This window comes from Pocillopora verrucosa, chromosome 1, assembly GCF_036669915.1.
Source record: "Pocillopora verrucosa isolate sample1 chromosome 1, ASM3666991v2, whole genome shotgun sequence".
NCBI classification, from domain to species: Eukaryota; Metazoa; Cnidaria; class Anthozoa; order Scleractinia; family Pocilloporidae; genus Pocillopora; species Pocillopora verrucosa.
This window is the reverse complement of record NC_089312.1, coordinates 4,744,509-4,758,582: the sequence shown is the minus strand read 5'-3', so window position 1 is coordinate 4,758,582 and position 14,074 is coordinate 4,744,509. Positions and strand designations below refer to the sequence as shown.

At 37.3% G+C, this 14,074-nt stretch overlaps 1 protein-coding gene and 1 pseudogene across 1 annotated transcript; both read left to right on the top strand.

Moving 5' to 3' along the window:
- The first annotated feature begins 1,197 nt into the window (after positions 1-1,197).
- On the top strand, positions 1,198-4,725 carry LOC131770924 (ficolin-2-like). The gene is made up of 4 exons (XM_066162627.1): positions 1,198-1,521; positions 3,438-3,528; positions 3,769-4,195; positions 4,506-4,725. Exons 1-4 carry the CDS (start codon positions 1,198-1,200, stop codon positions 4,723-4,725), a joined length of 1,062 nt encoding a protein of 353 aa, XP_066018724.1.
- Positions 4,726-10,115: 5,390 nt separating this feature from the next.
- On the top strand, positions 10,116-11,159 carry LOC131770925 (ryncolin-1-like; annotated as a pseudogene).
- The last annotated feature ends 2,915 nt before the right edge of the window (positions 11,160-14,074 follow it).

Here is a 14,074-nt window from a genome sequence, read left to right as displayed (position 1 = left end):
ACAGTAAGACAAACTTAAACAAATAGATTATTAATTTTATATTGGTTCATCTCAACTGCCGACTGATATCTCTTTTGCGCTAACTTAAAAATATGTATTTGATTTTTGGTTGCTATATAAGGGAAGTGCGTTGAATGTTTATAAAGTCCAAGTTACCAATTGGGTTCTCTATAATTCGTTCATCGAAATCATCGATTGGTATCGCATAGTTTTTCTCGAGCTCTTATTTTGAAAAAAAAAAAATTTTTAAATGCCAAAAAAGGGCCATATATACCACACGATATGGAGAAATTCCTGAAAGGAGTTCACTAATCCTTCTCCCATCCTAAAACTGTTTTTATTTAACAGAATTGCGTTAATTCGGCTTACATTTGGTAAGGTGATACAGATGTCTTCTTTTTTTGTCGTCCGAGCAAGTACTAAAGGTCATAACTGTAACTGAAGGTGTCCTCAGAAATAAGTGATCGTCTGATAGCGCGTTAGACCTGACTACTGGCTAGGAGTAGTGTGTATGCTTCACAGCGTGGCAGGTCACGCAAACTCTGAAAAAGTCGTAGCCCTCCCGTTACTAACTACGAGTTTTTCTGGAAATCTCGTTGGTGCACTACGAGTTAACTGGTAAGTCAAAAAAAAAAAAGAAAAAACACAGAGAAATTGCAAAGAAAGTTATAACCAGTGAGGCCTGACGTCACTGTGAAGTGTTCTCCTAATTCTGGAAAAGCTACGCTCTCGTGTGTTACATCATGTTTATCTGAAGTTAAAGATTCGCCATGGCCGATGACGACTACGAGGGACTAGCGTTACTCTACTACCGGCCAAAACTCGTAGTGTCAGTCAGATCTAAGGCTCTCAAGTATCCGAGAGGCAACATTTCGATTCCCGTCCTAACCTAATCATTTTAGGCTTCTCTGCTATTGCTAAAATTGCAGCTCACCTGCAGTTGTATGATTAGATGCCAAGAGAATAACCAAATTAACAATCGTGTGGCTGCAAATGACGATTAATGTTTTGAAGGACGTAAAACATGCATATTTAATGATTAAATGTCGCAAAAAACGTAGCAATGGCACCTCTTTGTCTCACCTCGATGGAGGTCATTAATTATGAACCGGGGTAGTTTTAATTGGCCTAATTTGATTAGTTTAGATTCATCATTGAGTGTGATCTCAGACGAGGTCAGCACAGGAAAAAAGAAACATGTACCTAAGGGCCCTATTGATGTTTGCACTTATGGGCCTCGCAGAAGCTTCAAATCGTTTTTCTGAGCCAGATTTTAAGTCTGCTAATTTCGCAAAGGCGATAAACGATCGAAAACTCAACGGGAGTGTCCTCAGAGACTTTGAAGTAGCATCTGAAATATCTTGTCAGTTTGCATGTGTCTCTGAAGATCGATGTTTGTCATACAACTTCCTTCCCATCCATGACAAGGAGACAAGTAGATGTCAGCTAAGTGGCTCGGACCGATTTGCGAGTCAGGTGAATTTTACAAAAGAGGATGGAGCATTATATAGAGGAATACAGGTAACAAAACTGATGAACTCTAATGTCCTCGGTTCGTTAAGGTGTCTTTTCTTTTCGTCTGAATTCATTTCAAACAGGATGCTGCGATTCTCATTACAGTCAGGCTGGTTGTTTCAAGAATTTAATAAGTATGCATTCTTTATAAACTAGGACCGTTCTATTTCGTGAATAAATGAATAGGATCTCTTAGATGATGCAACGATTTTGGTACTGATTACCTTGCATTGTGAGTAAGTAATTACTGGGTCTTGAGGACACATGCTGGGCTCGGAAAGCTTGAGAAGTTGAAATGATTAAAACACAATAAAACACTTGAAACTCTAGCCTTTTGAAATATTTTCTGTATCTACGAGATTTTATCAACCTTTGTAAACAACTAGGTCATATTAAGCAAGTTTTTTCACGTCTCAATTGAGTCAACTGATTCCAAAGAATACAATATCTTTCTAGAGTTATCGGTGCCGAGACGCACCTGTTATGAAGACCGCAGAGGTTCTCGCCTACAGAAGGAACGAGATCTCCTCACCAGGGCATCCTTTCGTGAAATGAATCTACCTTAAGATGAATAATAATCTAATATAAATTTCCTTTAAAGACTTAAGGTTGATGAAATGTAGTAAGAAATAACACAGAAGAAGCCAACATAGATATAAATCTAGAAATAAAGCGGAATGATTTCGTTTTAGGACTATTCAAAACAAAAACTGTTTATGTTATGAGTTTCTTTCTTTTAAAGTTTAATACATGACCGACGAGAGGCAGTAAGATTTTAGCTATTAAGGAGACTCAATAGGGTTTTTGCTTAATGTTGGCGTGCGTGCCAGCATGTTGTTTTTCTAGAAAACTTTTATGTTTTCCCTTTTTTAGGTCACTAAAAGGCATCAAGAGGGCGATGAGAAAGGTTGCTGTAGTAGATAGAATGATTTTATAAGCTGAGGCTCCACGAAGGGAGGCGCTCGCCAGTGATGATTTGGCTTTGCCTTTGATTTTCTTCAATTTGCTTCGGTGAAATATCTCAAAATTTTCCCAATTTTTTAAATTTGTACTGCCGATCATTTAAAAGCCGAAATGAAATAGAGGTTACAAAGGCAGTTCCTCGCTGTTTGCAATTTGTGCTTTCTTCCTCTATCTCAAACTTGGTCTAAATAATTTCATTTTAATCAACAGGCACTAGGTAGGGCACAAATATTTTAACGGTCCAGCAAATCTTAGGGAAATTCTACTAAAGGAAACGCGCTAAATCATGCTCGAAAGATCCCTATTTTCTTTGTCGTAAAACGGTATGTTGTTGAATAGAACTTCGCTAAGATCTGTATTTGAGTATGCGTAAATTTTCAAATCTGTCGCGATCTGTCGCCTTTTGGCAATCTTTCCCGGGGTGTCTTCTTTTCGGTTGACCTCTTTTTCAGGCGCAGAAGGCCCATGAATATTACGGGTGCAGTTGCTGGAAACCCTAGATTCCATCACATAAATACTGTCTAACTGTTTTAACACACCTTTTCAGATAACAATTGTGTATGTTGTTGAATAGAACTTCGCTAAGATCTGTATTTGAGTATGCGTAAATTTTCAAATCTGTCGCGATCTGTCGCCTTTTGGCAATCTTTCCCGGGGTGTCTTCTTTTCGGTTGACCTCTTTTTCAGGCGCAGAAGGCCCATGAATATTACGGGTGCAGTTGCTGGAAACCCTAGATTCCATCACATAAATACTGTCTAACTGTTTTAACACACCTTTTCAGATAACAATTGTGCGATCGTATCGAGCCGCCATGTTTAATGACACTTTAAGCTCGCGCTATATTCGCACCCAGATGTCGATAGGTCAAAAAACCCTATGGAGCCTACTTAAACGAAAAAGTCTGCCATCATCCAGTTGAAATCTCTTTGTATACTGATTTTCTTTCTTTAATTTTTAGAGCACCTGCGAGGAATATGATCCTTGCAAAGAGAATGAAACTTGTGTTGTTGACTACAAATCAAACACTCATTTTTGTAAGCGTGTTAGAGGTAAGTGGAGATCCGTTCAAGTAAAGACAAAAAAAAACTCTAAGAGAGGGACATGCTAATCCCTCGGAAAATGCCTCGGACAGATGAAACGGGTAGATTAGTGCCAGATGCGGCAAGGTTACGGAAGATCAAAGATGTAACGTCCACAACAAACACATTTAGGGAGTGTGAGATAGATAGAATATATAATTTTTGGTATTGTCAAAGCGTTTCATTGTCGCGTTTTTTTTTAATTTCTAGATTGCCCTAAAAACTGTCTTGACTATTATCAAAATGGTTCCACAACTGATGGTGTGTACTGGGTTTACCCTGATGAAGAAGAACCATTCCAAGTGCTGTGTGACATGACAACTGATGGTGGAGGCTGGACCACCTTTCAAAGGCGCATGGATGGCTCCGTGGACTTTTATGTTGACTGGGAATCATACAAAAAAGGCTTTGGAAATCTGGAGGGCGAGTTTTGGCTCGGAAACGATTATCTTCACCGTCTGACTGCATCTGCTAACATGGTGTTTCGAATTGATATGGAGGATTACAAAAACGACCGACGATTTGCCGAGTACACGACTTTCGCTGTGGCCGACGAAAGCCACAATTATCAAGTGACAATCGATGGATACCGAGGCACCGCAGGCGACTCATTGCTTTCGTGCTCGAGGCCTATTAGGTAAGTCTCATAGCAGCTTTTTGTACTTTGCTCTGAGAATGACTAACCAGGATTGCTTGTTTCAACAAGATGACATCAAATTCATGTTGACACTATTAACCTAAAAACAACATGTGTACTTGATTACAACTCCATTTTTTCAAACTTTCCTGATAGGGGAATCTTTTTATGTGCACTGCTGACAATTAGTGCTCCTTACATATTTCCTACCATGCAGTGCAATCTGCACTTTACTGACTATGATATGCTGCTAGAAGCATTGCTTCCTCGCGTTTTCTCAGTTTCTTACGATATGCTTTTGATATCTTAGAAACATGAGGTTTACGACCAAAGACAAAGATAACGACGTTGATAAGGGAAAAAACTGTGCTTTAGCCTATAAAGGTGGCTGGTGGTATAATGGCTGCCATAGCGCCAATCCAAATGGTTTGTACAAAGGCGGAGGTAACGCACAAGGTATTACATGGAAGACATTTCGAGGACAAGGATATTCTTTAAAGCACACCGAGATCAAAATTCGACCAGCATGATTTCAATTGAGGTAGTTGCGTCTCCAAGCCAACAGCAAACTGTAGCTTCTAATTAAGAATTAAAGATGTTTGCTTTGCGTGGAGTTATAATTCTTAATTTAGTTTGTGATGATTGTAATATACAAGTTCGGTTAATAAGATATTTTGTTGGCAGATGGGCGTTTAGCTGAAGTCTTTCAACGCTCCTAGTGGTGATAAACCTTCTTATTTTGTTTGTGAAGTAGTTTCATTGATTTATCTACGTATATAAAGCACTTTGTCTCTCTTTGAATATATGTCGCTCCTGCAGTGAGAGAAAGGTACTTTTAATTCGTATTGTGAAAACGTTACTTATTTCGTCAGTTGAGACTTTCATAGAGTAGGCTTAGTTTTAACTAAACGTTTTTATGTCTCAAAGATTGTCTAATGGAGAAGTTATTTCGTTACTAACGTTGGCTTGCAGACGCACTTAAAATAAACATCAGCAGAGCCTTGCAAAATATCTCCCGTCAACTCGATGAAAAGAGACCTGCTGTAATTGGCTCGCGTCTCATCTTTTCTCTGGTACGTCACACATTAACCTAATTGAAGACCTGTCAACTTTCTTTTCTTTACTGCGTCTTTCAATAAATAGTTACCTAAAAGTTCTACATTTCAACATGAACTTATAGAAAATAACCATGGTTAAAAATGTTTTGGACCACAAGACATTTGCATAAACCATGAACTCCCTTAGATGGTGCTAAGCTGAATTATGGCCAACAGATCGAAAAAGATGCGTAAATCTTAACTATGTTACAAATCGAGATTTTCAAGTTCAAGTTTCAAGTTCAAGTTTATTAAGTTTGCAGGAAAATCTTTGTACAATAATCACCTCCTGCAAATAGCGAGCTAATCTAGGCAGGCGGTGTTAAGGACATACAACACGAATTACAAAAACACGAATTATGCGAATTACTCGATTTTGCATACATTATTTGACAAAAGAGGGAAAGGTTGATAAAAAGTAAATTGATATATTATGTTTGAATTATAATTAAGATGCCTTTTTTATTTCAGAAATAAGAGTGCTAGTGTCAGCATAACTATCCAGACTTCCTAGAGTTGCAAGTAGTAATGCTTGAATTTTCTTTTTGAATATGTGCTTCGGCAGACTTCGATAGCTTTCGGGAATACTGTTCCAAATTTTAGCCCCAACGATAGAAAAAGAGTTTTTATGATGATTAAGCCTAGAATAGTTAATATAGTAGTTACCAGAAGACGCTGATCGGAGGATTCTTTCTACTGTTTTTTAATATTTGCTTCCCTGATTATCGAAGATTGCTTAATGTTTATCTAACGTAAAATGGCTGTTAATGCTCTCCCCAAGCGTTACATTTTGTCCGAAATGATATTTATTGGATTCTTTGTTATGTCTGGGTTGAGAGTAAATTTGAATGTCGCTATTGGCGCGATGGTCAATAATCAATAAGTGAAGATAGCAGCTTAGAGAAAACTCATCCATGTAACACTTAAATCAAATTGTGCCAGATAAAAATCCTTATGGTAAAAACACCAAGAGAAGCTCATTATATTGGAAAGGGGTAAATTTCTAAAAAGATATATATCGTTGGTTAACGAAAGTGAAGCGCAGTGAAACCTTACACTCAGTTAATTATCTGACCACTTTTCCATCCACTTATTTTTCATTTCATTGTTGCTAGCGATCACCGCTTGCAGCCGATCATGGATAATTTTAACACTATTGGTTTGTCTCTACTTTATGATTCCATCCTTCCGTAAGCGACCACTTCACATGAGCCGACCTCAGTACAGGTGCCCCTCGCCGGGTTACAGGACGCTTTTTTTGGTCGGTGGTAAGCTAAGATATGCCTTGTAGTGGGCTTAACTAAGTGTATTACGGATTAATACTGTAGTGACTGTAGGATTCGCTCCTTATTAAGAATATTACAAGTTGTGAAATAAAGTAGTCGATTCTGTGGGATTTTAATCTTCTCTCTGTCGTTTGATTAAGCCGCAACAGATAATAGCTTCATTCGTTTTCGTTAGATGTAATTCTAGGAGCATTTTATCACGGTTACATGGTGTTCCAAATCCCAGGGGGATGGTTAACATTACGAGTGAGTGGAGCTCTTCTGTTTGGAGCTGCTGTCTTGATCGCCTTATTGTTTACTATGTTAACTTCCATGGCAACGCGCTGGAACCCTATCGCATTGATTGTATTAAGGTTATTAGAGGGCCTCGTGTTGGTGAGTTAAAAATAATAATGACAACAATGATAACGATTGTAGTAAACGAAAGTGAAATTAGTACTAGTATTTAAATGATACAGTTGAAAAAGAAATAATTTTTTAGAAATTGTCTTAAGCTTCGACGTAAAAATAGTTAGCGACTTACGATTATATATTTCACCAGGGATAAAGTCTCATAAAACTGGGGCAATGTATAGGATTATAATTATTTAGGATTGACACTTAATTTCTTCGCCAGGAATCTGTCATATAAACACAATAGCCCTTTACTGACAAGAAAAGTCAATTTTTTTAATGAGTGAAAATAAATTAAAAGGATCGATAATCCCCGAATAAAAATCGTAAAGTGCGTTGGCGCGAAGGCTCAAGATGAAAAATATACGTTGAAAAACTACAAAAACAAACAATGGGATTAATTTGAATAAACAAATTCTATGTTATTGACTTGGTCCTTACTAACAGAGGAAATCTTTCAGGTACTCGGCCAGAATCGGGCAGTGGCAAATCTTCCAGTTCTCGATTTTCATTCTCAGCAGCGGAAAATGCCATTAGCAAAGCCACTGATTTCGTAACTTTAGGTTTTTCTTTGCGTACAAGTTTGGTTTCCTTTCCCTTCAAGGAAAGTTTGAACGTCACTGTCAGTTAGCGATACGGATTTTTCAGTGTTTTAGCAGCCATAATCCGAGCAAATCTCGATAAACGACCTTGAATTGAGGATGGTGAAGGCTTTGCCGCTCATACATCAACCTGACCGAGAGATGCAATTGACACGAATGAGTAATTCCTAACAATTAATTCCCCGAACACTTCGTGCGGCTGAACTTGTTTAGCGGCAAAACTGATATTCTGATCTTAATTTCATGACCCAAGCTGAAAAAACTTCTTTTAACCTTCCAACTAACATTTTTTGGTTGGCTTGGTGAAAACTTTGGGGTTAATTATAAATGATTTCTTGATCAGAGGTAAGAAAAAAATACATATAAACGCGAAAAATAACGGTAGTCTGGTTATTATTCCACCAGTATGTAGAGAGCACGCGAAATTTTCCAGGGTATTAAGGTGAGGAACCGGGCAAAAAATAAGGGATAACAAAATGGCCGAGCAGAACGATCCAAACTTTGATTTTTTCGCTAGTTTTTCGAGGCTTGACGTTTAGAGAAACGAAGTATTTAACGCGACAGATTTTTTTGTTGGTCACAAAGTACAATTTTGATGGTTTCTTTCGTTTTGTTTTCGTCTTTTGCGTACTCCTTATGCGATGGATGTATTTCGCAAACCAAAATCAAAATACTGAAAATTTAAATAGCGGTGGATAGTAATAATCCTTCGGCGCTAGCAAGAATATTGCGCAATTTGCAAAATATCCCCGTGTATTAAATTTTACATCATCGAATAAGGTGTACGTATTTTTTAGAGACATAACTCATACATATTTAAAGGAATGCAAACTGCATGAGACATGCACACATAAGGGAAATTAACACTCAAAAGCGAAAATACCCCAGGTAAATACAGGAAACACACAAAACCGTAGCAAATTCAAACAAACCTGAATTGGCAACGGGCTTAAAAGTTTTCTGCAATTGGCAGTGCACTCTACTATTCCAAAACTTGGAACCTCTTCCCGGTTCTACCTTCGTCATGAATTTTCTGACGGTACAAAAAATTGACTTTAACTTTCTTCTAAGGTTGAATGGAATCGTAATCGATCATATTTAAACAGGTTTATACGGCATTACTCGTAATTCCGAGTAGGATCTGAAAGATTCAATCGAATTTTGATGCAGAGAGAGCAACTATTTTTGAAAATTGATCAATTATGGGAACACCAATGTAAATATCTGTTTAAAAATAATTGAAAGAATGTAAGGTAGAAGAACTGATTTTATGCATTATTTAGGCTCTTTGTACGAGAAAGAAAACTCAACCTTCTCACTACCTACACTGTTTTCAATCTACCAATTTTCTTGCATCTGCCTCCCTAATTACCAAATCAGATAGAAATGAAACAAACATTCATTTTTCTTCATCATAAACTTACCGACGATAAATACTACACATGGACCTCTGTCTAACATTTCTTCTTCATGCCTTTGTATCCGGCTTAGGCAATATCTAAGAACCAGATCTGAGAGCTGTTAACTTTGCAGCTGGATCTCTTTAAAATGTTTTTTAACTGGGATACATTAACCTTACTCTACCTAACACATGTTGTTAAAGTTTTAAAGAATCGAAGATTCTTGCGGCAACCTAGTGAGAAATTTGACGATGTTTGCATCAAGGAAAGAAGCCCGGTAGAGCCATGATAAAAACAAAAAAGTTAGACCTTGATAAAAAGTACTGAAACTATTTTATGGATATAATTTTTGCAATGAAAAAACCTTGCTTTATATTTGACATAAATCCTGCTGATGAAGATTCCAGCGTTTTCCCATCCGTACATCAATCGATTTATGAAGGTTTTACCCCGTCACAAGCTCGCCCCCTTAAAACAAAACAAGTTCACCCGAAATTCGTCAACGCGTGGTTTTAAAGTAAGCTAAGCTTACTAGTTCATTACATTTTCTGCCGTCATCAGCCGTAAAAATGTCAAATACAGGAAGACCGCGATATACTAACAGCTTTGCATAATTTGTACATTGGTCGTGCGTCAATTAACGAGGAAATAAATTGGCAAGTTTATCGTCGCTCAAAGGTGAAATCAAATTTTAATTAATAATCATTTTATTAATCACACTTAATAATAAATATATTTCAAAATAATTAAACCAATTATGTCAACACTAAAACTATAAAATTACCTAGACTACTTAAATCGTAAAGAGAAACTGCAAAAAACCACCTAAAAAACGACAACAAAATACACATACATATCCCTCGGAAAATGCCGCGAACAGATGAAACGGGTAGATTAGTATCAGATGCGGCAAGGTTACGAAAGATCAAGGATGTGACGTCCACAATAAAAACATTTAGACAGAGAGAGACAGATAGAATATATAATTTTTGTTATGGTCAAAGCGTTTTACTGTCGCTTTTTTTTTTAAATTTCTAGATTGCCCTAAGAACTCTCTTGAATATCATCAAAATGGTTCCACAACTGACGGTGTGTATTGGGTTTACCCTAATGAAGAAGAACCATTTCAAGCGCTGTTTGACATGACAACTGATGGCGGAGGATGGACCACCTTTCAAAGGCGCATGAATGGCTCCGTAGACTTTTATGTCGACTGGGAATCATACAAAAAAGGCTTTGGAAATCTGAAAGGCGAGTTTGGCTCTGAAACAATTATCTTCACCGTCTTACTGCATCTGCCAGCATGGTGTTTCGAATTGATATGGAGGATTTTGAAGACGACCGACGATTTGCCGAGTACATTACTTTGGCTGTGGCCGACGAAAGCGATAATTATCGGGTGACAATCGATGCATACCGAGGCACCGCGGGTGACTCATTGCTTTTGTACACGAAGCCTTTCAGGTATGTCTTATTGCAGCTTTTTGTACTTTGCTCTGAGAATGACAAGTAATATAAGGGTAAAGCTCCTGCCTGAGAATTTGAGAATTCGTTGAGGATTGCTGGTAGTCGATCGAGGATCCCCTACACTTAAACTAATCAGCTTTTTTTCTACATATGAGAAATCTAAACTGAAGTGCATCATCGCCGATCAGATATTTCAACTTCCATTTTATTTCTAACCAGGATTGCTCCTTTCAACAAGATGACATTAAATTCCTGTTTGCTGCATTATTAACAAAAATATATATATATGTGTGTAAATTGCTTACCGTTCCATTTTCTCAAGCTTTTCTAAGAGGGGAACCTTTTTATGTGCACTGCTGACAATAAGTGCTCCTTGGATATTTCCCAACATGTTATGCCAGTTGCACTTTACTGACTATGATATGCTGTCAGAAGCATTGCTTCCTCGCTTTTCTCAGTTTCTCACGAAATGCTTTTGATATCCTAGAAGCATGAGGTTTACAACCAAAGACAAAGACAACGACGTTGAAAACAGCGGAAACTGTACGTTAGACTATAAAGGTGGCTGGTGGTATAATACCTGCCACAACGCCAATCCAAATGGTTTGTACAAAGGTGGAGGTAACGCACAAGGTGTTACATGGGAGGCATTTCGAGGACAAACTTATTCTTTAAAGCACACCGAGATCAAAGTTCGACCAGCATGGTTTCATTTGTAGTAGTTGCGTTTTTTAGCCGACAGCAAACTGTAGCTTCTAATTAAGAACTGAAGATATCTGTTAAGCTTAGAGATATAATTATTTTTAATTTGTGATGATTATAATATACAAGATCGGTAAATGCGGCATTTTGTTGGCAGATGGCGCGTTTAACAGTATTCTTTCAACGCTGTTAGTGGTGATGAACTTAAAAAATTGTTTGTGCAATAGTTTTATTGATAGTTATATAGCTACGTGTATAAAGCACTTTTTCTGTCTTTAATATATGTCGCTCCCTCAGTGAGAGAAAGGCACTTTTAATCCGTATTGTGAAAACATTACTTATTTCGTCAAATGAGACTTTCATAGATATTGATGATGAGCTTGGTTTTAATTAAACGTTTAAATGTTTATTAGATTGTCTAATGGAGCGAGTTATTTCGTTACTGACGTTGGCTTGCAGACGCACTTAAAATAAACATCAGCGGAGCCTTGCAAAATATCTCCCGTCAACTCGATGAAAAGAGACCTGCTCCAATCAGCTCGTGTTTCATCTTTTCTCTGGTACCTCACACATAACTCAATTGAAGATCTGTCATCTTTCTTTTCTTTACCACGTCTTTCAATGAATAATTACCTCAAAATATAATTTTAAGTGTGTGTTACATTTTAACATGAACTTATACTTCAAAATAACCATGGAGAAAGATGAGACATTTGCTGAAACCGTGTACTCCCTTTGGTGCTAAGATAGTGCTAAGGTAAATTATGGCCAAAAGATCTATAAAGACGTGTAAATCTTAACTCTGTTACCAATTTGAGAGAGGAGGGTTCCTTCTACTCTTTTTTTTAATATTTGCGTCCCCGTTTTTTGAAGATTGCTTAATGTTTTTCTAACGTGGTATGGCTGTTAATGCTCTTCCCAAGCGTTACGTTTTGTCTGGAGTGATTTTCATTGGATTCTTTGTTATGTCTGGGTTGAGAGTAAATTTGAATGTCGCAATTGGTGCGATGGTCAATGATCACACGGCTGTGGTGGATGGGGAAATAATCTGCAGGGTAACTGAAGATAGCACCTCAGAGAAAACTCGTCCATGTAACACTTCAATCAAATTGTGCCAGATAAAAAACCTTATGGTAAAAAAAACGAAGAGAAGCTCATAATATTGGAAAACTCGGGGTCAATTTTTTTTTAATTATATATCGCTGGTAACGATAATGAAACGCAGTTAAACCCCTCACTTAGTCAATTATCTCACCACTTTTCCATCGACTTTATTTTTCATTTCATTGTTACTAGCGATCACCCCTTGCAGACGACTATGACCAATTTTAGCGCTATTGACTTGTCTATATTTTATGATTCCGTCCTTCCGTAAGCGACCGCTCTATGTTGGCCCACCTCAGTACAGGTGCCCTTCGCGTAACAGAACGTTTTAAAAGCCACAAATGTCGGTCGATATACTTCGTGTTTGCTCTTTGAAAGTGACTTACCAAGAGACGCACCTATAGCAAGACTGTTTAATTTTAAGATTGTGATGCAATGTAGTTATTCTTTTGGTTAAAAACATGTTTTTTATGACGTTACTAACGAGCTCAACATTGTATTTCTAAAGATATCAAATTCCTAAACGTTTATTATCATCCAAAGAAAAGGAATTATATAAATAGCGCTTAATTGGCAGTAATATTTCATCAAAAACACTATTACCAGCTTTATGCGTTAAAATTGTTGCTCCATGTTTTGACTCAGAATTGTCTGCCCTGTTCTACAGGGAGCGGAATTCAAATGGCAACCTGAACGGAAAGGTAAAAAATAAAATAAATTAAAATTAGAGACGTTAGCATTTATAACCGGGCAGCACACAGGCAAGAAGCTTATCTTACAACCAAAAAGATCCGTAAAGAGTTCCTACGCTGCATTGCTTAAACTAAATCGTGGCGTTAAGATACTAGTGGGAAATATTCACATGACAGGCGTCTGACAGGGAAACTACTTACAGTTTAGCGCACATTCTATGGCTTTGTTAATAACTTGTGTTTTAGGATATAACTGTAAAGATAACTGCCAAAAAATTTCTAGAATGCTTAGACGTGCTGTCTTGCATACCATGGAAGTTTCTGGAACGTTTTATTAGGTTTCGTAATGTAATATTACCAAAATAGTTGCGTTGTAAGCCTCCAGAATGTTCTAGAATACTAGAATACTTTGTAGAAGTATTACTTTGTGCTAGCTGTTGTCAGGAGTGAGTGACCGATAGGAAAGCTTTACCTGGGGAAAGCTACTGTGGAGATTGTTCCTCTCAAGGAACTTTGCAAAAAACTGTGATTTTTTGGTCGGTGGTGAGCTAAGATATACGGCGTCAATACTCCGACGATTTATTGATTGACTTGAAAACAAATGAAGTTATTTTGTGTTACGGCATAATCTAACCGACAAAAAGAACATTACAATCCTACTGACTCGACTACTTTATTACATTACCAATAATATTTTTAATAAGGAGCAGATCTTACAGTCAGTACAATATTAATCCTCAATAAACTAGTAGACGGTGCAACAGTAGCGGAGGGGCAAAAAAAAAAAAAAAACCAAGGAGGATTTGGATGCAATCGTTGATCTTGCCCTGATAAATGGTGCTTGATGCCATCGAATTTTGATGAAGAAAGAGTCTCTGTTTTTGAAAATTGATCAACTATAGGAACAACAATGTACATATCTGTTTAAAAAAGATAAAATAAAATATCAGGTAAAATAACTGATTTTAAGCATCATCTAAGCTACACAAGGTGGATGTCAGCTACGTTTAAGAAATGGACGACAGATACCGAATAACGATATACGAAAAACTGAAGCAGACTAAACTTTGAAGACATTTAGAACCCATTGATTTAGGATCAATGATCCGATTTAGGGTCAATGCTGCCATCATTGA